The following is a 27,363-nucleotide window of genomic DNA, read 5'->3' on the forward strand; positions in this document are numbered from 1 at the left end:
TCTATAAGCATCCATATCTAAATTTTTCAGGAAAGCAGCTTATTGTATACACCTGTAACATTAATTTCATATTTTCTTCCTTTGCCACTCACAAAACATGTACTTTTACAATCGCAGCTGTGTGTGCAAGATATATATTCACAACACACATACACACACACAACAGTGAAGGAACTGCTTTACGTTTTGCATCTTACAATTTACATTTTATGTTTTACATCTAATACATTATTAAATATACAGTATTAGAGTCAGCAACTAAGGCTCTTAACTAGCAATCTGGTTGGCTTTTAATTACACTGAAGAGAAGGAAAGAATAAAATCATAGACCTCATCATAGCATAGACTTTAATGCTAACATTGATTTTAAAAAACTCTATGAATCCTATTTTGCAATACTACATATATTAATTATATACAGAGACATCCAGCATTCTCATAAGTCTGGTGTCTCCATGTCGACTGTGGAATTAAGCAAGACTAAAATGAAACCTTGTCTGAGCTAGAACAAAGAGTCTTGTAGTACTTAAAGATTAACAAATTAACCAGGCGGACTATAGTCCTTGGAAGCGTGCACCGCCATAAATATGTAAGTCTTTAATGTCCCACAGGATTCTTTGTTGGTTTTGCTGCAAATGTTTAACAGTGATACTAACCTGGATGTTCCCTGAACTAAAAAAATCTAAGAGGACCTCAGGTCTTCAAATAATAAAAAGACAAAATAAAGAAAGCATTCTAGATGGAAATGGTGTCTTAAGGAAGAGGTGAAATACTCTTAAATGTGCTTGTATCCTTTGCACAATCCATGGAGTTGCAGAAAAATGTCATGAGGCCAAAATGTCATTAGACACAAAGGAGAAGGAAGATTCCTGCACATTTGATAGCTGTCTAGAAGTAACAGTTTCATCAGGTATAGCCTTCCCACACAGAATGTGAACTGACTGTGCCATTGTCCACTTATCTACAGAGTTAGTAGAGAGAAAGGAGCCAGGCAAGATGCTAGGGCATCTGGAGACGATAGAGGTAAGAGAAAATGCCCCAACTTAATTTTGGCTATGGGTTTGATCTGACATTTCCCACTCCCATCCTCCAGCCTTTAGTTGTCCTCCCATGGTCACTCTCCATACTCACCTCATTAACACACACTCTGTATGTAAAAGGGAAAATGATAAAACTGAATTGTAGTTAGTCATACATTCTCTAGATTTTCGATCCTTGTAGGGATACAAATAGATGGTGACAAATGGAATGATGTTTCGAAACAAGCAGTGGAGATAAGCATATGCTCTAAAGGTACCCAGAGGACATCTAGCTCAACTGTCTCACCTATTTTAAGGCATAAAGATTAGGAAGGGAGGGAGGAGTAAGGAAGATAGCAGCACCTTAAAAACTAACTGGTTTTTATTTTTGCATGAGCTTTCATTGATATAAACCTACTTCTTTGTATGTTTACAGAATGATAATGCCCAAGTATAAAGCATACACACACACACACATGCACACAGGTGTAGGAGTTGGACAGAATGTAATAGGATCCAGAAGGATGCGAGTCATGAGTATTTTAAGCCAGAATCCAGCCTGACAGGTAATAGATCTATTTTGAGAGTTAAAGGTTGTTTGGGACTATTTAAACCCAATTAAATGTGAGGTAGTGAATGACTAATTTTTGTTAGACAGCTACAGATCAGGTTCCTTAGGTATCACACAAATTTTCACTAGGGATTGGATAAAGGCAGTATGGCTTATTGGGGAATCAGCAAACTTTCTAGAAATCTCAACCACAAAGTACCACCCTCTGCACAAGAATATTTGGGACAATGTTCTGCTTCAATGCATCCTCTGGAAACGTTTATGTACCAGCAGTCACAGAATTCTGGGCCCAGAGAACCTGAGTTTCTTTCTGAGCAGGAATCTGCTATGCAACCAGCCCAATGCGCTGCTGCTAAGTCCCTAGGTTGCCTTTCACTTGTTTAACTGAGAGGAAGTAGCACTGCATAATGGTTTCCAGGAGAAGCACCATCTGTGCCTCCTGCCAGTCTTCTCCAACTGGCAGGAGAGTATCTATGGAGAATGCTCTTTCAATGCCAAGTCCATTCCTCTCCCCGTGAACAAAGCCTAAGCTCTGGTGAGTTCAACAAATGGAGTTTGGGTTAGAGAATGAGCTGTTGTTTCTGTGGTGCCAAATTCATTGAGACAGATTTAGTCCTGAAACAGCAGCCAAGCTACAATAAAATCAACAGTACTGCAGTTTCTCACACTGGAACTGAATCTGAACTGCTGTAGCTAAGCATTTTTGGACAGGAGGGATGATGGAGAGAATCCCAGTCCAAACTATGTGAATTGCTTTAATTAATAAGTTCTTTTTCCTCATGGTCCAAGGGATAATCTATGACCCAATTTAAAGTTACAGACAAGTGGTGGAGATGTGAAATAGCTCGCTCCATAACATAATTTGTAAATTAAAGGCACCAACTGATCCTTGTTTTCTACTCCAGAGCAAGATCTGCCTCTCTTTCAGTCCTGATAATAACACCCAGAAGATCCTGAATATGACATGCAGATTTAGTGCTGACACCTTGGTCTCTTGAGCTTGCAGACTATTCCTTTCACTTGCTGTTTCCTGAAAAGTTAGCTGTTGGTTTTGCTAGACTCTTGTGAACCTTTTATCCTTATTAAAGTATTACAGGAGGGCAGAAAAGAATTTCTCAATTCACTGGAAGATCAAAAGCACCCCTTATATCTATCTCCCATCATCTTTGTATTGTGTGAGACAGTTTCAGCTGAATATTGCATATTCACGTATGTTACAATCCATATGCACACAGACAGTATATGCTGACACATAATTACATGACACCGTAAAACCTCTGCCCCATTAATTACTAAGGGCTGATGAAACGGAACCAGTACATTCACTGATAGTGTACTAGATGGCCAGCATCCAAAATGTTATCCAAGGGCTTGGAGCTGACCCATGAGATTTTTCTTACTGTCTCTACACAGCAGGCCTCTAAGCTGTCTCAACCATTTTAGAATCCCACTACCAACCATGATTCCTAGACAACAGAGCTTGCTATTCAATTCAACGCACTCATGGCCGAAGACCCCCTAGGCTGGCCATTGAAAAGAAGGGCAAACACAGCTGGCTTCCTCCCAATGTGTTCAACTACAATTCCTATCACCCCCAGCCAGCATGTCAAAGAAGGCGGCACTAAGACAACAGAGAAACATGTGGAACAGAGGAGGAAAATCAAGCAGGGAAATTGCAGAGGGCCAGAGCAAACCTTTACACCAGAATTTACCTGCTCAGACTGTAAAAACAAGGAGACAATGGGGCTACAAGACAGTTTTTAAAAACCCTGCTTTGGAGGGATGGAAATTAGAGTCGAGACCTGATGCTTAACTCTTCCCACCCAGTACTTCTCTACTTCAAAATGGTTCTCCCAGCTGCTCCCATTCCTCGAATTTCAAAACACATTTTTGTTTCTAGGAACCCCTTGTGAAGAAAAGGGAAAAAAAAACACACAAGAAGAGCAAAGGGACAGTAGAGGAGATATATTTTGGCCATCTTAAAAATAACAATCAGGGAATGCATTTGAATGCCATACCTTCACTGTATGCTAGGGATGGCCCAATAGGATGTACTGAAGCTGGAACTCTTCCACTAGTCAAACTGGTCATGGGCGCCACCATGCAATCTTAAATGACAGGTTTGGAAAAAAGGGTTGTAAGTTATTCATGCCAACACCCTTGACCAAGCAGGATTTTCCTCTACACTAATTCAAAAACTATTTTATCTCGGTTCAATCAAATACCTGGGTAATAAATAATGGTGACTCAGTCAGGTGCAAGTGAAAGATTATCCTTTTGCTCAGCCTGCCTTCTCTGCTAACAATGACTTAAAGAATGTCATGTAGTTTGATACAGTGCAGTATGAGCCCAAAACATTACGCGAGTCTTAGTTGTTGGCTTTGGAAACAATGCACGCCACTTGAATCTTCCTTGGCTATACCAGACTGGCAGCTTTTCCCCAGGTGAATATTGTTTCCTCTGAATTCCCCAGAACAGGTGAAGTAGCCATTAACCTGTCCTTAATCTGTCGTGTACAATAGTAATTCTTAAGCTGACATACAAACAACGAACAGTCCCTGCAAGACTTGGCATTACATTGTTAGCTTGCTCAGCCTTGACTTTGAGAACTCTGTCTTTAATTATCCATGTACGATTTACTGCATAAGCTTAAACAGAAATCTAACTCATGCAAGGTGAGGTTCTTACAAATTCATTCAATGTGGTCTACTAAATTTAAATGAGTCAAATGTGTTTGCAGTGGAAAAGTGGGGATTGCCATTAAAGATGATACGAACATATAATCAAGTAGCTACTTAATACCAAGAGACCATTTGTCCATCTTGCTGAGAAATAACTAGCACTGTTCTCCAAGGCATTAGACAGAGTTCTTTCCAGCTTTAGGATCTTTTGGGTAGAGATGAAAGGAACTCATAGAATCACAGAATCATAGAATCGTAGAGTTGGAAGAGGTCACAAGGGCCATCCAGTCCAACCCCATTCTTCCATGCAGGAAATCACAATCAAAGCATCCCCATTGACAGATGGCCATCCAGCCTCTGCTTGAAGACCTCCATGGGGACCTTTCACAAGGAGAACATGTGCTTGGCGTCTACTACCAAGCTACGGAGCTGACCTGGCCTAGTACACTAGATCCTGAATAAAACTGTCCACTGACTAATCCCGGAGTGGGCATTGCTACCCTTTTAGGTGTTTCTGGAATATAACTTCTTAATCCTGCACCATTGGTTATGCTGGCTAGAGGGATGGAAATAGCAGGCCAAAAACAGCTGGGGGGGGCATAGCTACCCATTCCTGGTTTAATATGATCTAAAAGGATGAGACAAACAAGAACACGGATCAGAAGGGAGCCCTAATATTTAAAATCCTCAAGTGCAGTTAAAACATTGCTGTTTAAAGTTTTGAACTCTCTGGCGAACGCTTTATTGTAATATAGCTTTCTCCAGCGTGGTGCTTTCTGTACTACAGTTCCCATCAACCCCAGTCAGTTGTCTTTTGAGGGAAGTCGTATTGCCTAGAATGTGAAAGTGAATTTCCCAGTAAGAGCTTCCAGTAAGACATCTCATCCCCTCAATGGAATCTGCCAGCTGATGGCAAACTCCCTTCTCAATGAGAAGGCAGTAAACCCGCCTGATGGAACTGACAACAACAAAAAGTGTAACACAACACCGAACAAGCGTATTCCAGGAACATGTCCCTTTCTACCAATGAATCGGAAGCAGCTAAGACTCAGTGGAGTGTAATGTCAGGAACCCCTCCCCTTTGGGATCAGCCTCCCAGTTCTTGAAAACTGACTGTAGGCAGAGAAAGGGAGGAGTTAGCCCTGGATTGCCAAGAGCAGCAGGAACTTTGTGAGTAATTTACTAGTGGAAAAACAAGTGCAGCACACACAGAGACAGAAAAAGGCACTGGGGCTGTGTAGATCCCCTGTGATCACAGAAGATGATCACTATGAATTCAAACGCTCCGGCATGCGTTTCTCACCTGAAATGTTGTTTACTGGCCATGCTTGGACTCTGAAGTACAAAGGAACATGCTGCACAAACTGAAGGTAGGAGTTTAAAGAGGTTTTTGGTAGCAGGAGCGATGGAGAGGTTGAGGCAAAGGGCGGGGGAGCTGGGAGTTGTAAGGAACCACTGTCAACATAAAAGAGTCAGTCGTGTTCTGCAAACAGTCGGCTTCAGAATTGAAATCTAGAGATTCAGAATGTCCTTTCCATGTCAAGACTAATTGTGGAGAAAACACTTGCAGCCATGCGCACAGAGATTACCTGCTTCAAGGCATTATTATTGTATTGTTTTGAACTGGAAAGGGTAACGCACTTAGCGCAACCACTCTCAAAGTACTACAGAATTGACTTTTCTGATCAGAAGGATAAAAAGGCCTGAACAGAGATATGCCGGCTGAGTATTTAGCCAACAAATGCTTCTTTTGCAGACTTATTCCCTGGTGTTAGAAGGAAGCAGGAGAAAAAGCTGATTCTTTCCTTAAAAGATTCTTGCTCTGTGCTTTCAGCTAATTGATTTGCAATGACAACTTTGTATTCCAGATGCAAGAAAGCCACTCATTCTCAATAAAAGACTATGTTTGAGATTTAGCTATACGACTTAAGCCCTTTGAAATTAAGTTTGACATTTTATAAAACCTACAAACGCAGGAATCCCACTACACATAAAAATAAAATTTTATCAAAACTAGTGTAGTAGTACTAGTAGCGGTAGCATTAGTAATAATAATAGTAACATTTCTTTAAATATGGGCTATGGAGCGCAAGTCTGAGGATATGAAATGACATCCTGGCGGCAAGCAGCAAATGAGAGCAGATGAAGGTGATACAGATGGAATCAATGCATGCAATATTCATTTCTTTGACACAAGGCTACATAGCAAGCAGTATTTAGTAAACCGTGCCAAACACACTTAACTAGGATACTAGCCATCTTCAGATGGGGCAGCACTACAGCTCAGTAGTAAAGCATAAGTTTCACACCTTGAAAGCACTAGGTTTAACCCCATCATCTCCATTTTTTAAAAGGTACAGCTGGAAATAGACCTCTCTCTCAGGATAAACGAACTTGCATCAGATGAACAGCAGCTCGATTCCCTGCAAGTCAGCTTCCTGATGTATATATAAAAGTAATGACTTTTATTATTATTGTTTAAAGTTATTAAAAGCCGAAGTAGAAACTTGCACGCTGCCTGAGATTTTCAGATAAACTTAAAATTGTTCAAGACTCATAAAGTGAGCTATTCAAATGCCGTAGTTTAATAAAAGAGGAAATTACTGTAAGCAGAAGCAACACGCCTTGAAATTAAGCTGCGACCAAAGCAATTATCCAAAGGTTCGTGTGGTGCTCCTGCGGGGAAGAGCACCTTCTGCCAGGGGAAGAGGGTTCTTCGAAATTATCCAACCATTTCTACGCCTGATAAAAAAAAGCCTTTGGAGCTGGCTTGATCCGTGAGATAGAAGAGTGGCGCATAATTGGAAACACAAACAAAGCACATGTGCTTTTTTTACAAGCTGTGTGATGTTGATCCAGGGCCAGGTTCTCCAGTTCTACACCAAGGCAACTCCTCTGACACCTCAGTATGTGCTAAAGTTAAGGGCTTCACAGAGAATGTTGGTTCTGAAATACCAACGGAAAAGAGAAATGTGGCAGATTTAGATGTCCTGGGAGAATGACGGAGACTCACTAGATCCATAAAGGAATGGAGTGTAAATCAGAAAGGAAGATTCCAGTATAAAGGATCGGAAAGCACCAGCCACATTAATATGCTATATAAATGATTAATAAGATGACAGAGGACCATTTTTAATATCTCTTAAGTGTAAGTTATTAAGTGATTAAAGCTGTATTCATAGGGGGAAAGGTTACGTGAAAATACTTACCCACGGAAAATATTTTGCTCAAGTTCAAATAGAAGCACAAATTTACTATCATTTGAAGGAAATACAGATAGTCCTAGGATATTTTCATCCGTTAGGGGTTGGGAAGTCAGTAGTGTAGGTATTGTGTATTTTTGTTGTTTAGTAGGTTGCATCAATGGAAGTATAGTGTCCAGATCAAGGGACGTAATAGTGCCATTCTATTCTGCTTTGGTCAGGCCTCACCTTGAATACTGTGTCTAGTTCTGGGCTCCACAATTCAAAAAGGATGTGGAGAAACTGGAGCCATGTGTCCAAAGGAAGGCAACTAAAGTGGTGAAGGGTCTGGAAACCATGAAGCCCTATGAGGAGAGACTTAGGGAGCTGGGGATGTTTAGCCTGGAGAAGAGAAGCTTAAGGGGTGATATGATAGCCCCGTTTAAGTATTTGAAGGGGTGTCATAATGAGGATGGAGCAAACTTCTTTTCTGCTGCTCCAGAGAATAGGATCCAGAATAATGGATGCAAGCTCCAGGAAAAGAGATTCCACCTCAACATTAGGAGGAACTTCCTGACAGTAAGGGCTGTTCGACAGAGGAACACACTCCCTTGGAGTGAGATAGAGTCTTCTTCTTTGGAGGTCTTTGAACAGAGGCTGGATGGCTATCTGTTGGGGGTGCTTTGTGTGTTCCTGCATGGCAGAATGGGGTTGGACTGCGTGGCCCTTGTGGTCTCTTCCAACTCTATGATTCTGTGTATGATTAAAAATGAGGAAAAAGTTGGGTGTTTCATTTGTTTTTGTTTAAAAAAGCATATTTACTTTGTCTTTTTCTTCTCTGTTTAGAAAAGCTGGTAACCAGCAAAGCCCTCTGCGAATACTGAGGTCACTATGTGGAGCTGTGAAGCTTTCAATGGTACCAAAACCACAGAGGACCAGCATCTCTGCCATGAGTTCCATCTTGTACTTTCCGTCTTTTCCCTGCTCTACCTCATCATCTGTTTCCCGATTGGCCTTTGCTATAACGCCCTCCTGGTCTTAGTCAATCTATACAACAAAGCAACTATGACCATGCCAGATGTTTACTTTGTCAATATAGCCATTGCTGGCCTCATCATCAATGCTATTGCACCAATGTACCTTCTGGGACCTGCCAGTACCAAATGGGCCATATGGAGTTTCAATAATGAAGTCTACATTACCTTGCTTATCTTATTCAATGTATCCTCTTTGGTTATCATGTACTCGACTACCCTGCTCAGCCTGGACTACTACATCGAGCGTGCTCTGCCGCGAACTTACATGTCCAGTGTGTACAACACAAAGCATGTGTGTGGATTTATATGGGGGGGAGCTATGCTAACAAGCTTTTCATCCCTCCTCTTCTATGTCTGCAACCATGTGTCCACCAAAATCATTGAGTGCTCGAAGATGCAGAACAAAGAAGCTGCTGATGCCATCATGGTTTTTATCGGCTACATCGTCCCATCCATTGCCGTGCTGTACGCACTTGTGTTGATTCTCCGAATACGCAAGGAGGCGACACAACTGGACCAAGACACTGGAAGGCTGGATCCATCCGTGCACCGGCTTTTGATCGCAACCGTGTGCACGCAGTTCACTTTATGGACACCCTATTACATAACTCTTCTAGTAAACACATTAACTAGCATGCAAGGGAAAGTCATGGATGAAAATTACACTCGAGTATTACATTTTACCAAGGGGCTGTCAAAGTTCTTGGCTTTTTCTAGCAGCTTTGTGATGCCTCTACTTTACCGATACATCAACAAAAACTTTCCGAATAAACTGCGAAGGCTGCTTAAGAAACTGCACTGCGGAAACCAAGGGTGCTCCCATGAACGCACAGTTGTTCAGCAAGTCATAACGTAGCTGCGAACGAACGTCATGTGGAAAGCTTATTCTTCAGGACACTCTCATGTGGAGAACACCTAGCAAGGAGGCTGAACAAGAGACAGTTTGAATGCACACAGGTAGTAAAGATGTGTGGGAAACTATTGAGAAGCTGTCGGTGGGTGAGAATCCTTTGATTGCTGAGATTTTCAATGCACTGATTCAGTCGCACAGTATAAGCTTTGTTGTGTTAATCCTGTCTGGAGAAAATCACTAGAAGACCTACTCAAGGCTTTGACTGAACATTTAGCACTTTGTAATCCTGTAGAGTTAAAAAGAGGTATTTTTATACAAAATAATATGATTATTAATTTTACAAAGTAGTTTTATTTCCAGGTGAGGAGAGCGCCTTTTTCGTTAAGATAACCTCCATTAATGATCAGACTGGTCAAACTGTGTAACAATCTAAACAATGAAGCACCAAGGATAACATTACTTTAATATTTAATTATATGTTCTCCCTAATTTTGCAATATTCTGATTTAAGAGAAAACATTATTTGAAATCTAAAATTGTGTGTTTGCAGACTTAGCTTTGTTTTAATGTACTTATATTTTTCTACATTTAACAATGAACCAAAAAGAACAAAAACCCATATATCTGTTTTTCTCATTTTGCATTACAAAACATTTCAGTCAGTCAGTCAGTCACTTTTAAAGGAAACAAAAAATTGCTTTACCTAGTAAAATGAAGGATGATGTTGATAAATGTTATGGTGAATATGAACAAGCACAGAGTTCAAGTATCTATATTGCTGTTATGGTCCACAAACATTCATGAAGCCGTACTGCATTCTTTGAATTATTGAATAAACATGCTTACAATTTTCAAGGTATTATTACCTCTATAATGGGGAAAGGGGCAACTTTGAAAGTTTAAAAAAGAGAAATTTACCTTCTAGGTATTGACAGATGGGAGAAATGGAAGAAAACACGTTTCTTACAAACCTGCGCCACAGTTTCTGAAACGCAAGAAGAGGAAACTTCTGATCATTCTAGCTCTTGGGGTTTTGTGCCGCTATGGACCAGGTTTTCTGCATCCATATACAATGCCAATCCTTTCCAATATTGAGATCAGATATAGTAAACCAGTATAAACAGAAAGCCTAGGCTATGTTCCAACAGTGAATAAGAAGTGAGCATTTGATATACTCTTTCTAGTCCCATGGTTATCTCCAGAAGACCTTTACCAGAGGTCAAGAGACCTTTTAGTGAACCCAGAAGGACTGCAGATGGAGAGGAGAAATCAGTCAATGCTCTGGCAATGGGAGCTTAAAAGACATGTCTCAGAAATGCTCATGATGCGGCCCACAGCAAACCACTTCCATCTTTGGCATACAGACACTTTGTGGACTGCTACACAAGCACACGGAGTGCAGTGTACATGAAAAATGCCAGAACTAAAAATGATTCATCATCAGGCAAAGAGATAATCCCTCTACTTTCTCTGATTTCATACAGGTACATTCTTCTCCAGAGAACCAACATGGTATAGTGATTTGAACGTTGGACTAAGTTAGTAAAATGGTGATGACAAAATCAAGGTTTGCTTTTGAACCTGTGGATATGCAGACTCCGTGGATATGGGGGGCTGGCTGGGCAAACCTCCTCTAAACAAATCTTGGCAAGAAAACCCGATAGTGTCAGAAATGACTTGAAGGCACACAGCATTCTTCTCCACACCTCTGATCCTTCTATTAGTAAATTGCATTTTTAACATCCTGTGGTTTCCCTTTTAGTTTCACTGTTTATAGACTATGTACAGTTTAAATTAAGGATAAAAAGATGAAAGAAACAACCATGATCTTTCCCCTTTCGCACTCTCCAGGTCTCTCTTCAAATCCTCTTCATACAAAGCAGAACTATCTTTTAAAAGTAGATTTTAAGTCATTTCCTCATGTCTCCAGTTTCACTGACTGTTTTCTCAACATCTCTGGACTACAGATTACATGTTTTGCAAAGGCAAAGCTACACTTAATGTACCTTATGTGCTGAAGATGACATTCTTTTTATGGAATAATACACACTGCTTCCACAACAGAGCAGTGAATGTGAGTAGATTGCAAGGCATCTGCATGATAGAGACAGCTGTCAAGAGATTCTGAGGCTTGAACTAGGATATATGGACAAAGAGTCACATTGGGTGAGCAACCTCCAGTCCTATGGAGGCTCAGATATCAGGGCTCCTCTCAAGCAGAAAGAACATCAATGCCTATCATGAGCAAGATGAATGAAATCTCAGGGCTGATGCCTGAAAGACACGTTGACTTTGCCAAAAACACAGCATTTTTGCCTCTTATCCTTCAAGCATGTAGTTCCAAGACTGCAAGAGATCCTAGGTTTGCAAACACCTGCAGTCCATGTCTGAACAGGATACTGAGCCCTGACTTTGCTCTGATACATATATTGCACTTCTTTTAAGAAGACAGTTGTGGCAATAATGGCACTTTGTGTTTTCATTGAATTGGGTGAGGGCACTGAAGTCCATGGCTCTCTTCTGCTCTTGCCACCACACAACCCTTAACAGTATTAGGAGGTATTTCTAGCTGAGTGGTTATCGGGAGGGAGAGGTCACGAAAAATAGGACGCGATTTCGCAATTTCTATTGTGTGTTTGTCAGCGCAACGCATTAAATCATCAGACGGTGTTAAGATGGTGTTGACCAACCTTTGTTTGCAAATCCAACTCATAAAAATACCTTAACAGAACAAAGCTGTGATTGCATCACTGAAGCGATGGCTATCCTAGTTTGCAGTATCTACATAGTATTCAGCCCTGCATACTATACATTGCTCACAATGGCCTTTTCTGTTTTTAGGCATGAAAACTGCGTGCCACAAGAGCCTTTTATTGTCTTAGTCTTTTTTACCAAGTTAAAGCTTCTTTTTTCAATAAGATTTTTTTTTTATTCCAACAGGTTACTAGATTTTAAAAATGTCTCTGTTGTGTGTGAGTCTAAGCATTGTAAAAGCAAACTACGGTGAATTCCTGTTTGAATTCCACAGTTTCTTAAATTTGCAGGAAAATGTTGTTAACTGTATTTGCTACTCAAATAATTCCATGCTTCAGACAACATATATTTAGCGCTAATTTCCCAGCTGTAAAGTACTATGCAGTTTTGGTTTCCCTTGACGTTTTGTTGGTAATTTGTGCAATCTCATTTATGTCCATTCTGACATTATCCCATCAAGTTCAATGAGGGTCCCTTGCATCTTGCACTTTGGGCATGTTTACATGAAAGGATGTTCAGCTGCGCCAACTCACAAGTGTGCACCAAACGCACAAGTGTGCTTCAAAGCTCTGGGCTTAAGTGAAATGAAAAATGAAGTATTTTTGGATTCATGGGGAAAAATCAGTCACTTTTGTTTTGGTAATGGATGCTATAAGCTACTAATATTGGGAGCCTGTGTCTTGTATTTTGAGCTAAATGTGTACAACATGTTTGCGTATTTCCTTCAGAGTAATTGTGATAATTTCACAATTTGTGTTTTCCCACTGGCTCTTTTCCATGGGGAAAACGGGGTGTTTGTGGTACTTGTGTGATAAAGACTTTGGATTTCCTTAGGTGAGAACTTGATCTTTTAGTTACATCCCAGATGATTTACCACAAACTACCTTTTTGCCATCCTTATCTCTTTAAGATGGCAAACATGAATTCCATTCGTCACAGACACTTTCATAAGCGTTGCGTTGGTGTGACGTTCAGCTAAGCATAGGGCAAACCTCCTCTGAACAAATCTTGCCAAGAAAACCCCATGATAGGGTTGCCATTAAATCAGAAACACTTGAAGGCAAACAACAACAAGATTTCTAAAGAGGCAACAAGTAGGCAGCCTTTACACCAGTAAAAAGCAGCCAGTGTTAAGAGAAAATACCAAGCCTTAAAAGCAAAGCATTTCTAAAAACTAGAACAGAAATCTGTTGTGATATTTCAAAAGCTTATGCGTTATCAAAATGTGGGGCTGTTCCATTTCAATGCCTGAAGCTTTCCAGTTACTTTGTAAATATGAGCCAAACTGTATAGCATTATAATGAGCATTACTGTATATTCGCAAAGAGAATCCGTCTACTGATGTAAAAAGAACAATTTAAAGAATTTATTAAATTATTTCCTAAGATACCAATGTATTGCCATTTAAAAGAATAAACTTCTCGAGTTCTTTGAGGTGTACTGTATACAGATTTGTGACTACAAGAGTGCCATTATTAACAGTATTATCGTCTCAGAGTGATGGTTAGTATTTTTGGGAAATGCTTGATGATTCCTAGGTCTCCTCTCAATGGAGGAGACAGTTATGTCAAATCAATAAACAAATAAAGCTCCTTAAATGCTGGATCCACTTGTTTCACTGCTGCAATCCCTTTATTTCAAGGTTCATTAAAACTGTATTGGATATAAAATGCCAAACCACCTCTTGCATCAGGGACGTCTTGCCCCCAAACCAGAGGCCACCAAGACAGGGCCTTTATTTTAGTGAACCCCAAATTATTAATCTCACATTCACTTCCTTACTCCTTTACTAACATATCAGGAGACGGTTGTGCTAAGGGACATTATTTTTGCCGCATCTATATTAACACATTCCCCCCCCCCTTTTTTTTAAAAGAAGTGAAAGGGACAGATATCTATTAGCTCTATTTGAAACCTGAGCTTCCCTAAATTACCATTTTAGATCTCAAGTTTCAGAAATGTATTTCTAGTTCCCAGAAGCCGCCAGCTATGGATATATATCTTGAAGGACACCACTTAGAGATATCATTAGATATGGGAAGCAGTACAGACAGAGATTAGATTATGATTAACTTCATCACCAAGAACCAGCACCACATTGCAGAGGTGCAAGAATAAAAAGCATCCAGTAGAGAGCAGTGCCCACTCCGATTCAAAGTATGCCGAGTCTGGGCTTAGAATTGGGCATGAGGCCCAACGCCAGCTATTTGAAAGCAGAGGTGCAAGAGAGAAAGAGAAAGTAAGCTGATGAAACCTCTCTCACACCCTCAGATTTCCAGTCTGGCTTGTCATTTTCCATCCTTATCCTAATCCCAAATGGCAGCAGGAGTCTCAGAGAACCCCCACTGAGTGGGTCATCAGCATCTGCTGAAGCCCCTCACAAACAAGGACCCAAAAGACCTCAGACCAAATGAAACCTCTTCTGATGAGAGGCAGCACCAGGGTAAATATTTGAAGGTGCATCATCTTGAGGATGGAGCAAGCTTGTTTTCTGTTGCTGCAGGGAATAGGACCCAGAGCAATGGGTGCAAATGATAAGAAAAGAGATTCCACCTAAACATTATGAAGAACGTCCTGAGAGTAAGAGCTGTTTGACAGGGGAAGACGCTGCATTGGAGAGTGGTGGAGTCTGCTTCCTTGGAAGTTTTAAACAGAGGCTGGATGGCCATCGGCTGGGGCTTTGATTATGAGTTCCTGCATGGACTGGATGGCCTTTGGGGTTTCTTCCAGCTGTATGAGTCTATGAATATCTTCTGAGCCAAATCCAGAAGTTCCTTCTCCAGAATCCACTCGCCTATGTGCTCAAGGGGCTTTCGGTACACAGCCCCCATCTGATCCTTTTTGGCTTTCTTGTCCCAGCTCTTACCCTTCTTCATAATATCTGGGTTCTCAGGTACTGCAACAACAACATGTCAAGTGGCTGAAGCTCAGATCCAACAGTGCAATGCCTGACCAGGAGCCCAGGCTGTTTATTCGTGAGGTCTTCACTGGGCAAGCTCTTTGGTGCAGTTAAAAATTACTGGTGTAATAAAAGAGCTATGAATCTGAGGTATAAACCAGGAAATAGCTATGGGTGGCTTTTGGCAAGTCTCTCCCTGTCTCCAGCTCAGCTCTCACTCGGAACAATATTGGGACAATAATATTCACTTACCCTAAAGAATGGTTGAAATGATGGTAAGATAAGGCATATGAAGTACTATAAATACTCTAGAGAAGGACACAAGTGCTTAATAATGTGGAACAAGCTTCCCCTCGGCTGGAGATTGTCCCCTAAAATGAGCAACTGTAAGGGAAACTATTATCATAATCTTTGGAGCCAGGCCATAATGTCAGAAGTGTCCCCGCTGGGATCACAGCAGTGCCTTGGAGATGAGAAAGGAGGAATTAAACCTCCCACTGATTCTAACTTTGTTCAATACTTACCTTAATAAGGACTGCAACCTTCTAAACTGCAAAATAAGCTAGCCCTAAAGTGTCTTTCAATTGTGTAATTGGTTTAAACAACATCTATAAAATATTCACTGCTCCGCAGCCTCCCTCCCCGAAAGCAGCCCTTGTTTGGCAACCGAATGAAGTTTACTTTCTTAGTGACCTGATATGACTGGATCCTATGATGATTCAACCAAATCAAGCAAAGATTACATAAACGGTGAAGGAGAGCTACGCTTGAGAAGAACGCTCACTTCTGATTCCTTCTCTCCATTTCAAAGAACGGCAGTAGCTTTTGGACAGAACTCTGCAAGCAAATACCTTCTCCATGCAAATGAAAACTGTTTAACATTTTTGTTCTAGTCTATCTTTTGCTATGCATCATTAAGTAAAGTCACTGTAGGCCAGGGTTACATATAAGGGGTTATGTGTATGACTGTGGACAACTGTGGGCAGCTCAGGAGCTCTGTGGCACCATGAAGGCAGCAGCTACTGGCCATCTCCAAAATCTTCTTTTGATTTTTTTCATTAACCCTCATCGGGGCAATTTTGCCATCTTTTGAGGTTTCCCTGGAGAGTTTTATGCTCTGAGGAAGGTCTTCTTTCAGTCATAATTGAAACCAGAAATTCCTGTTTTACTTCCCGACTGAGCAAGGGCCTCTCCTGGGATTTAAACAGGCCAGTCATCTTCAAAACACTTAGTGACGTCTGGGGACATGAGGACAATTTAGGGTAAAACATGTCCTGGCTGGAGCTTCATGCGTTTCTCAGGATGCACTTACCCCATTCTTGGCCCAAGAGGCTAGGAAAATGTAACGCAAGTCAGCGATTAAAAGAATTTAACATATCAAACACATCATATAAGTATTTATTTCTTATTTATTTATTTATTTATATTACACATTTCTCCCAGAGTTGCGCATACCAGAAAGCTGCAATAAACAGCAACTGTCTACAGACGGCAAGCTCACGCTGGAGTCTGTGAACTGGCCATATGAAATAGTAATAAGCAGTTCAGCTGCTTAGTATGTGATGGGATAAATACATCCTGAGAGCCAGCAGTAGCGTTTTGAGCATTGGACTAGGATTGTGGGGGACCAGGGTTCAAATCCCTGCTCAGCTATGGAAACCCACAGGGTGACCCTGGACAATTCACGCTCTCTTGGTCTCCATGGAAGGCAATAGGAAACTGCCTCTGAATAATTCTTGGCAGGAAAACTCTACAGCCAGCCTGCCCCAAGCGCAGGTTTGCCATCCATGGATTGGAGCATCCGCGGATGGCACGGCCCCATCTCTCAAATGGTGGCAATGGCAGCAGAGCCATGCATATGTGTGGCGCCATTAAAAACAATGAGACTTGAAGTCCACGGTTTTTGGCATCCGTGCAGGACTCCAGAATGGAACCCCTGCAGATCCAAAGAGCCAAGTGTACTATAAGATTCTCTTAGTGTCACCATAAATCAGAAACAACTTCAAAGTACACAACAATAGCAATGTATCGTGGACAACACACACTCCAATTAGATTTCCAAGGCAGAAACCTTCATTCTCAAAAGTCTTCATTATCAGTCTCTGAATGTGCGATGGAGAAGCTTGAAGGACTGGATTTAATATAATGTTATTTTTCTCATACTTGTTGCATTTTTTAAAAATGCAAAACATCTTGCCTCGGAAAATATACCTTCCAAGTACTGTACCAAGCAAATATGGGCAGAATGCCTTTATGTTTCAAATAAAAACCAAACGCTAAGCGAGAAGCCACTGGATGGCCTCACATACTCAAAAATATATGGCTAAACACTACTTTTCTGTTCTGAAGTACCAAAATATCCCCCTGCGTAAGACAGCGTGAATTTCAAAGTCACATGATGGAGCCATATGCCTGCTAAAGCAGCAACGTGTATGGTTTGAATTACTCTGAAACCAAGTCTGGTTCCCCTACAGAACTGTAGGTTTTTGTAGTCTGAGTTTTTCAAACCGAAGACGTCACTGCAATCCAGGAAGCTGAGGTTGCACTGAAACTGTTATTTCCCTCTGAGCAGCAATTATCTTCCATCAAGCGGATCATAAAGAGAGCCCAAGCCTGTTGCATCTGCAGAACGTTTTCCTTCACAGGTAAGTTCTCTGCTTTGTTTTAAGCCTGAAGTATTTTTCACCACCAGCGAAAGCCAAAAATATCGTACTCACAGAGCTCTGGACTTCCAACCCTCCCTCCCTCCCTCCTTTCCCTAATACTTTTAAACTGTGCAAACAGCCTACAAATATCACAGCTGGGGAAAAAACGTACATTGTTTTTTTAAAAGAAAACCTAAATAGAATTGGATTTTCCCCCAATTGGGATCCTTTTATGAGGCATGATAAATAATCAAAGTGTCACAGAGTTTTTAAACGTTGCAGAAGCCAGATGCTTCAACTATTTAAACAGAGAGCAGGGGGAAGGGGAATCATCTATTTGCACTAGTTAGATTATAAAAGGAACTAAGGGTTGCACACACTACATTTTTTTTGTTGACATTCTTCTATGTAGAGGATATATTTGTTCCTCATTTTTAGAGACATTTGTGCAGAAATAATTGCTGCCCCCCTTCAATTCTCATTGCATTCAACTGTATAGCAATTTCTTTCATCCCTTCCATGCATTTTGTTCCTAGAAGAAAACCACTACATAACACAAGAACTATGCAGGAACCTTTTGGCTAAAACATATAAGCATTAAATGCTTAAAAACGGCACAGATCCGTCGTGAGCGGCTAGCCGTTGTGTGCCAAACTTTCTGTGGACGAAATATGTCTTTTTCTCGTACAGCAAAAAAAGAAAAGAGAGGGGTAGGTCTCTCTTGTACTGAAACCTCTATACAAAAATAGCTTCGGTTTCTAAAACAAGGCTTCCTAAACATAGTGATGTAGCTTGGAAGATTTCAAATAAGCTGTCAGCTAAAGCCATTAAAGTGAAGTCCCCAGACTTGAGTGTTGTAAGCAAACGCACGCAGGGGAAAAATAATTCCGACTCCTGGCTTTCTCTCTCTCGAGATTGACTCTGTGGTGCTTGCGTCCAGAACCGTCTCTTGTGTGTCGCGGGGAATGGTTCAGCTCCATCTATTGGCAGCAAGGGATCATTTATGAGCCCAGAGCCTGAGAACAGGATTCCAGGACATTTTTACCTTCATTGCCAAAGCAAATAAAGCTTAACACACTAGCAGCACAGTGCCTGAGAAGGGCTCTGTATTAAAAACGGAGTGGCCAGGCAAAGTCAAGAGAGGAGGGGGAAAGGAAGAACATGAGCTGGGAGAAAATGTGATGGACAAATCGAGGAAGGAACATAGTTTAAAGGAGGAGAAAAAACATTTGCAGTCAGCCCTCCACATTTGTGGTTTTGGCTTTTGTGGATTTAATTATTCACATATTTGATTAAAAGGTTCTCTCTAGAAATCTCTAGGTCTTCCGGTGTCAACCTCTGCATCTGAGGAAGTAGACTTGAGTCTAGGAAAGCTCATGCTGCCAAGTGCTTTCTTTCAGTTAGTCTCAAAGGTGCTGCAAGACCTCTCTACATTCTGGAGGACCTATATTCCTAGAAAGAACACTTCTCCAGGCATTTGTAGGTCCTCCAACGCAATTCTATGGTCAACGTCTTGAGCACAGAAGGACCTAGAGATTACTTGGAGAGGTATTCTCTCAAATATAAAAAAGGAGTGTTCTTTTATTTGCAGTTTTCCCACTTCCATGGGGACCGTGTGCTCCTAACCCCAGGGAATGTGGAGGGTCCACTCTAAAAGAAACAAACTGCATACTGGTGCTCCCTTTCCCATAGTTGTAAAATATAGGTAAATACTATTTCCTTGCTTTAGTAGGATACTATATCCTAGCAAACTCCTGAGTTCCCCAGTTCTAAAACAGGGGTTCTTTGGAGAGAAGATCAGGATTCCTTAAAATACAGTGTGCCCATTACCTCCCATATTTCCCTGCATGCAGCATAAAACTGCATCTGGCTGGTTCTACGACAAAGACTCATTTAATGTGAAATATCTGCAAGATGAATAACTTCTATAACCTGAATGCACACCTTAGATCACTTTGCAGAATCCTCTACACCAGTGGTTTTCAACCTTCCTAATGTCACGACCCTTTAATACAGTTCCTCATGTTGTTGCGACCCCCAACCATACAATTATTTTCATTGCCATATGCAAATATGTGTTTTCCAATGGTCTTAGGAGACCCCTGCGAAAGGATCGTTCAACCCCCAAAGGGTCCTGCCCACCAGGTTGGAACCACTGCCTACACCCTATTGATTCCTATGGCAAAAATGCCCAGAACCCACAGTCAAATTAAAAGTGGAAAGAGCTCCATGAAAGCAGAGAGTATGAAGCCACCAGCTTGCACTCTGTATTCGAAATAACTCTCAGAATCTGGCGTTCTAAAGCAATTAATTCAGTAGAACCATAAGTAAAGCAAAAGGATGTGCAGTGATGCAGCTATAGCAATACACCATGAATCACTGTAATAAAAATGGGCCATCATGCTGTGCATCAAAGAGAGCAAGGTAAATTCTTTCCCCCCCAAAGTAATGTTCTTAAACAGCCTTACGCCAAAACCGCATTGGGGGTGGGAGATTGGATGTGCATTGGTAGTGCCTCAGCAAGTGCCCAAAAATGGCTTACGAAAATTAAACTAAGTCCCTCCCCCATCTATGGGTGTATAATCTCAAAGACATAGAGAAAAATGAAAAGGAACTGGCAGGAAGAGGAAAAAGAAAATTAGGTACCACTCTAAACAGATTCTGGCATGGAAGGTGAAGCACTTTATGTTGGGAGGGGGATACAAACCCCTCGTGGCCCTTTGATCTCAGGCCGAGTACAGGGCCAAAGTGTTGCTGACTTCCAGCTCATATTAATCACCTAACGGCACAGGCTTCAGCAGATCACTATTCTCAGTAATGTTTTCTGTGGGATTTTCCACCATAACAAACTCCCAAGTGATTTTTCACTCCGCGTGATATAATGAGTAGATTCATATTGGGTACTTGAAAGGAAAGGGACAATCCCATTACATCAAAATCAATTCCGCTGAGCGCTAGCAAATGACTGTCAGTGGACAACAACTCCCCCACTTCCCATGCATAAACACAATTTTTAGTCTATGCCTTGTGTGGCAGTATTTTTTACATCAGTCTTTTGTTTTGTATCATTTTCACACAGTAGTGGTAAAGCAGCCTTGTTTTTAGCCAACTTACCTTCCTGTTTCTAGCTCGTACTTGGAGACAAATGTGCCAGCCACTCAAGGTGCTTCCCCCCACCTTCAATACCTCTCTAGGGCAGCCTTCTCAAATAGTGGTGTGGGCCCCCCAGGGGGGGCGCGAGGCTCCATAAAGGGGGGGCGCGAGGCTCTGTTATGCAGAGGTGTACTTATAACAATTTTATTGACAAATGATACTATTTACAGTCGCGCGGGGGGCGCAAATGTTTTCTCTTCCTAGGGGGGCATGACAGAAAATAATTGAAGCACTGCTCTAGAGTAAGTATCTTGAAGTTTAATCTACAGTATACAACCAGAGCATGATATAGAAAGGAAGGCATGCTGGGTTCACAAAACTACCACTGAATCAACAATGATCAATACACTGTCTAGCAAGTAGATTTCTTATACCGCTATCAGTGACTAAGCACTCCCTAAGTGGTTTACAATGTGAAGCTAGTTGCCCCCACAATGCGGATACTCATTTTAGCGATCTACGGAAGATGCCTGGCTGAGTGGACCCTGGAGCCTCTGGGATCGAACTCATAACCTCGCAGCTGCAATACAGGCTTTAACCATTGCAACAGCAGGGCTCCTCAAGGAGCTCAACCAGAGCATACCACTATTTTCCATCCTTGTTATAAATACCCTAAAGAAAGCTTAGAAGTTTATTGCACCGGGTTAAACGTTCCCCGATGTGTTACAACGGGCACTGCGGGGCGCGCATGGAGCCTGATGGGAACCCAATGGGGCCCAGACACTAGTTTACTGCACAGGGAATGCGCGCCACCCCCGCGTGCGTCCCATCAGGTTCCAGGGGACGTCATTTTCTGGAACTGTTTCAAAGCGTTCCCGAAATGGTGTCCCTGGAACTCGATGGGAATGCGATGGGAATGTGCGGTGGCGGCCATTCCCTGTCCCCATCGGGTTCCCATCACGCTCCGTGCACGCCCCCGCGCGTGCACGTTAGAACGCACGGGGAACGTTTTAACCCGGTGTCGATAAACACTTAGATAACACAACGGAACACAAGTGGCCTTCCAGATACTGTTGGACTGCAACTCCCACCATTCCTCACAGTTGGCTATGCTACGGTCCAACAACATCTGGAATAAGAGACTGTGACTACCGCAAAGTTACCCAGGAATTTTGGCTAGCAGGAATTTGAACCTCCAGTCCGGTTTAGTGAATACTAAGACAGCCAATGTGGTGCAACGGTTAGTGTTGGAATTTGACTGATGTTTGATGACATCAAATCCTTGCCTTGCCACAACAAAGATGAGATGACTTTACTGAAATTACTTCAGTTGCTCTAATGCACTGCAGAAGATTTTTATGAGGACACAGGGAAGGAGGCTTTCAAGGAAGGCAAGTAAAAATGTAAGAGATGAAAAATTCAGAGTGAATACTACATAAACAATTCCACTCACACAAAACGATATTCATATCCAGATAAACTGAATATGTGTGATCTTGTTACTGCATTTTTATAGTGGGCTTTAATTCTAACATCTATCCCCAAACAGACAGTTCCAGCTACATATGAGGATATAGTTTGGAAGAAAATAGTAGGATTGGATCCAGACTGATTGAAAGGTCCCCTTTTTGTTCCTGTTCTTTCCATTTTATACTGGGTTAAAATAAACCCAACATAGGGAGCCGGTCTAAAAGTCTCTGATCATACCAGGTGCTGACAAAACATGCCTGGCTCTCCAAAATAAAGAACAGGAGCAAAATCTGGACTTTCTGGACTTTTTCATGATCTGGATGTGCCCAAACATAGAGCTCAGCTCTGATCTTTTACTTAGAAATGGGCTTTGTTGAGTTCAAACTATTACTCCCAAGTAACATCCCAGTTCAGAGGCAATATGGAGTAGCAGCGTGAAGGGAACCTATGTCTTCCATGCTTTGCTTCCTCGAAGGACCTCTTTGGCCACTTGTAAAGGGCATATACCTAGCTGGACCTTGGTCTACCCAGCAGGGCTCTGTATATTATATTGCTCTTTTTTGATGGACATAGGACTGAACCCTTAATTAGTATAAACAAAGTGCAGAATTTCAACAGTGACAGAACTATTAAGAGACTAAGCCTGGAAAAAGCCTATGGAGAAACATTATTCCATATTAGATGAGACTCTATGGAAACCTCTGATAGAAAAGCCCAAGGCATTGCAGTGCCCCAGCATCATTGTATAGATAACACTCCGCTGAACAGATCACTTTGCAATATATTGAATGATTTGAAGACCCCGTATTAAATCTGGGGATTAATGCAAAAACTGAAAGCTTATGTTACAAAGGGAACAGAAGATGAATACCAAACATAGCATGCTATATATATTTAATTGCAGATAGCAGAAACATTTTATGCCAACGCAAAGCGTGGGCAGTAGAAACTAGCTTTGAAATGTGCTAATCATTTTTAAAGCTCCATATAGTTTTCTACATTATTTTAAATATGAAATGTTTATTCCGATCGCAAGACAAGCCATATACTTCCTTTTAAAAAAGCCAGAGTAATATTGGCAACAGATTCCCTCTGACAAACTATATGGAAATCACCTTTTTTGATAATGAACAAATTGTGCTTTTAGGTGGCCATAAAATTACATGTTCCATATTTATTGCAGCATTTCTGTACAGCAAACAGCCTTGAATCTTTTTACGTCGTCTATTATTTGCTTAAAGGGAAAGTGAGGCCTTCTCATGGCAACAGAATCATGATGGCCAGCACATGATTGAGCCATTACACATATCCCCTCTCGGCTTCACTTAAGAAACCCCTATCTTTAGGAATTATAACGGCTATAAACATAAACATGCACACAAGAGCCCAAGTTAGCAAATAATCAGATAATGGTGCTAAAACTTTTTAAGTTTGAAAGAGCAAATCCTTCCTGATCCCTAGTAACCCACCACCAAGCTCTTAAATAAAAAAGCCCCATACTATGTTGTGGATTGGTAGTTGTTTCACAACTAATGTAAAACATCCATTGTTCAAGAGAAATCTTAGACATATCACAAGCACTGGAGGACAGAATCATCACCTCATCCTCATTTTTATTATCACCATCTTTATTTATAGCCCCCCTTCCCCAAAAACCAGCAGTCCTTTGTGCCAGTGTATACATGGAGGTGAATCTGAAATGATGGCAGGAGCAAACAGAAGCTGAGAAAGTAGAATATATTTTAGTTTTTCAGAAGTCTAGTGTGTGACACTACATCATTTTCCTGTGCTGACAGTATATCAGGACTGGTTAGGCTTTGACCGTTATAAACATCAAGCCATTCGCTGAATCTCGAAGCCATAAACGGTATTAACACCGTCCAGAGTCAAGGAACTATGCATAATTCTATGCACTGAAGAAAGAGAGGAGAGAAGCTTGGAGTTATCTGAAGCAGCCCTCCTATATGCAAAGAATCAAGGGGATTTACAAAGCAAATGTTATAGGAAGATGTGGCAGAGGGAGGTTATATGTAGGAACACAGAAAACTACCACAGATCAGACCGGACGACAGGCCCTTCTAGCTCAGCACCATGAATGCAGGATGAGCTGACATCAGTCCCAAATCCAAACCACACTGGCTGCATCTGCATCTGCACTGCATAAATAAAGCAATCTGACTCTGCTTTAACTTCCATGGCTCAATGTTATGTTACAGAATTCTGGGAATTGTAGTTCTGTGGGACGTTTAGCCTTCTCCATCACAGAGCTCTAGTGTCACAACTACATTTCCCAGAATTCCACAGCACTGAGCCATGGCAGTTAAAATGGTGTCAACCTGGATTATTTCTGTACTGTGGATGCAGCCACTGAGAACCAATGCATACATTACAGAGGCCTGATACAGACAGGCCAGAATAAAGCTGCTTCAGGTCTCTTTGGAGGTATGCTGTTTAAATGATGCATGGGTCCTAAGAGTCCGGAAGCTGTGCCAAAGCTGCGCTCCAAGTGCTAAGGATTGGAGTGTGGCTTTGGCGCGACTTCCGGACTCTTAGGACCCATGCATCATTTAAACAGCATACCTCCAAAGAGACCCAAAGCAACTTTATTTTGGCCTGTCTGTATCGGGGCCAGAGAAAGTGAGCACTATGCATTTCCACCTCCATTTAACTACAGTGCTTCTATAATGCTCGAAGAAGAAATACCAGTCGGTAGAAACAAACTCTCCCCCAGCTCATGTGAACATCCTTCAAAAACAGTAGAAATATATGTCTTTTTGCGTGAAAAGAAACAGCTGTCTCAAAGCAGAAACTGCACGCAGCGGGTGGGTTCATGTGCTGCTTCTCCAAGCTCACAACCTATGGAAGTTCGACCGCAACCTCAGTGTGACAGGAACAGAAAGCGATGCTTTCTGACAGGGCACACACTGCTACTGTTTCCCATAGGAGGCTTGGATTACATTTTCCCAGTCACTCATTCTACTTTCCTTTCAGCTTGCAGGACTTCCAAGAAACCACAAAGATGGTCTCTCATAACATGACATGGATAAAGTACCCGAGCCACAGCCAAGACTCCAATATCGAAGACATCATATTTTCGCAACACGTTACCTCCAGACTGATGCACGGCTACATTGCCCTCTTTGTGCCAACTGGTTTAATCGCCGGACTCATTATTTTGGGCATCTTCATCAAGAACTACCTGCAGCACGCCTTAAAGAAATTAGACATCATGATTGTCGCTCACACCGTCAGCAGCATCCTCATGATTCTTCTTTCGCTCACTATCATCACAAGGCCAGCCTATCTCAGAGTATCCTACTTGGAATGTGGCACTCTGTCTTTCTTCTTCAACTTGAGCTACTTCAATTCTCAGTACCTTCGCGTACTGATGATGCTGAGCTTCTTTTTCAACAAGCACCCGCCCCAGAATGCTTGGATTAGTAAGGCCCACCAAAACACAATGGTATGCATTGGATTTGTATTGATATGTGCCTTTTGTGTGACACTGATAGTGGTGGCGCTGCTGGGCATCACGAATTACCACAAAGACACAGACTGTCAATTAGATCCTTTATTTGCATGGCCAGAGTATGAGATTATTAAATTCACCTTTGGCTTCTGCATTCCCTCTCTGGCCAAACTAGTCGGCTTTGTTCTGTCGTTTGTTAAAAAAACCCAGACAGAAATTAACCGCTCAAGACAAAACGTTCACCCTTATTTGGCTGTTTTTGTGATCACAATAACCATGTTTGCGTGTCGCCTGTTTTACAACATAATGCTTCTCTCTAGGACTGTCTTAAAGATACACAGAAGCGTAGGGACACCCCAACATGAGCTGACCATGAATATTGCCGAGATCTTGCTGTTCAGTGAAAGCTGCCTTAGTTTGCTAATCATACTTTTCCTTCATAAACCATGCAGGAGCGGCTTATTGAATGTTGTAAATAAACTTACGAAAGTCTGCAGGAGACGCGACAGCAACAGTGCTCTTGAAATACGCGAATTTCATACTGAAGTTTCATCTGTGCCTTCGGAAAATGAATCACACTGACTATGATCTTCCAAATTATTAGCATTAAAGAAAATAGCCACGTATCTGCTTACATGAGGAACCCAAAGGAACAAAAGTCTTCCAGCCTTCTTTACTCCTAAAGCCTGGCTACTGAAGAAGAAATGTGGACAGCTATGAACCATCGCAAGCTTTGCAAGTGTTGTCATTACATGTTGAGGCTTTGCTTTTGTACAGACAGCAGAGTATGGACAAGTTGGCTGAAGAGCTTTTTTCAAGAGAACTGTTCTCTTTATTTCTATCATGTATTTTCATTTTTCTGTTTTTTGATGATGATGAAGTTTACAATGAGAGTGGCTGCATGCAGGCTGAAGAAGTGGAATGAAAAGACTGCATGGGAGAGAGAAGTAAGATGTCCGTGTAGTTGCTTATCGTCTGTAAAACTGTACATTATTCTACTAGTGCCTCTGTTATACTGACAACATCAACTAAAGTGTCAACCACCTTGATCCACCAACTTCAAAGGTTCTGATCTACATGTATTTGCAAGGGATACAAGTCACTTGTGGAGAGGATCCTCTTCTTTGATTTCTAGTCACTGAGACCAGAATCTCAACTCTATTTTTTCAGACCTAAGATTTGTAAAACCAATCTAAGGAAAGGTGAGATTGCTTCTAAAAGGCTTTCCAGTGCATGGGACCAGACAACAATGCAGATAACAACACAAGAACATGCTCCTCTGGAGCATAAAGCGTACTAAAAGGAACGGAAAGGGGAACTAAAGGGACATTGCTTTTTGCTGGTAAAAGCACAGCTCATTTAGACTGCCTAGCTATAACTAATGCTGCACCATTGGAGATAAAAAGGGCTTGCTTTGAGTGGAATGGGAGAAACGTATCACTTCTGCAAAGCAAAACTGTTGTTCTGAGCTTCAGGCAAATTAATTGTCTGGGGTTAAGGCAGGTTTAAATATATTAGGCAAACTTTTGCAAGAGACCCAAACAAGGTGACAAAGAGCATTAACAACTTGAAAGGTCTACCCAGGGAGCTACTGAAGGCAATATGGCATCTTAGAAGAACACAGTGACGATTCTGACCCCTTTAAAACGGTTATGGAGAGAAAACTGAAACTATGCCAATAACCATGGCA

General features: G+C 41.5%; 3 protein-coding genes across 10 annotated transcripts in view; 2 read left to right on the top strand and 1 right to left on the bottom strand.

Annotated features, from left to right (window-relative positions):
- GPR146 (G protein-coupled receptor 146) overlaps positions 1 to 13,702 on the top strand; it is a 33,504-nt gene extending 19,802 nt beyond the window's left edge. Inside the window, exons 3-5 of one of the 7 annotated variants that reach the window (XM_042480626.1) lie at positions 968 to 1,023; positions 6,626 to 6,726; positions 8,300 to 13,702. In XM_042480626.1, coding sequence (XP_042336560.1) covers positions 8,345 to 9,346 — 1,002 coding nt within the window. In that variant the 5' untranslated portion in view covers positions 968 to 1,023; positions 6,626 to 6,726; positions 8,300 to 8,344 and the 3' untranslated portion in view covers positions 9,347 to 13,702. The other 6 variants (XM_042480631.1, XM_042480628.1, XM_042480627.1 and 3 more) reach the window with 6 other exon arrangements.
- Positions 1 to 27,363, bottom strand: part of C8H7orf50 (chromosome 8 C7orf50 homolog) — a 92,136-nt gene that overhangs the window by 43,671 nt on the left and 21,102 nt on the right. The gene's annotated exons all lie outside the window — the stretch shown is intronic.
- Positions 17,460 to 26,506, top strand: LOC121937448. 2 transcript variants are annotated; one of them, XM_042480623.1, is made up of 3 exons: positions 17,460 to 17,641; positions 25,196 to 25,667; positions 26,126 to 26,506. In XM_042480623.1, the coding sequence occupies exons 2-3, from the start codon at positions 25,224 to 25,226 to the stop codon at positions 26,150 to 26,152; spliced, it is 471 nt and encodes a 156-aa protein (XP_042336557.1). In that variant the 5' UTR covers positions 17,460 to 17,641; positions 25,196 to 25,223; the 3' UTR covers positions 26,153 to 26,506. The 2 variants fall into 2 exon arrangements, with proteins under 2 accessions (XP_042336557.1, XP_042336556.1); XM_042480622.1 differs by having other exon boundaries at positions 25,196 to 26,506.

Source organism: Sceloporus undulatus, chromosome 8, assembly GCF_019175285.1.
Source record: "Sceloporus undulatus isolate JIND9_A2432 ecotype Alabama chromosome 8, SceUnd_v1.1, whole genome shotgun sequence".
NCBI lineage: Eukaryota > Metazoa > Chordata > Lepidosauria > Squamata > Phrynosomatidae > Sceloporus > Sceloporus undulatus.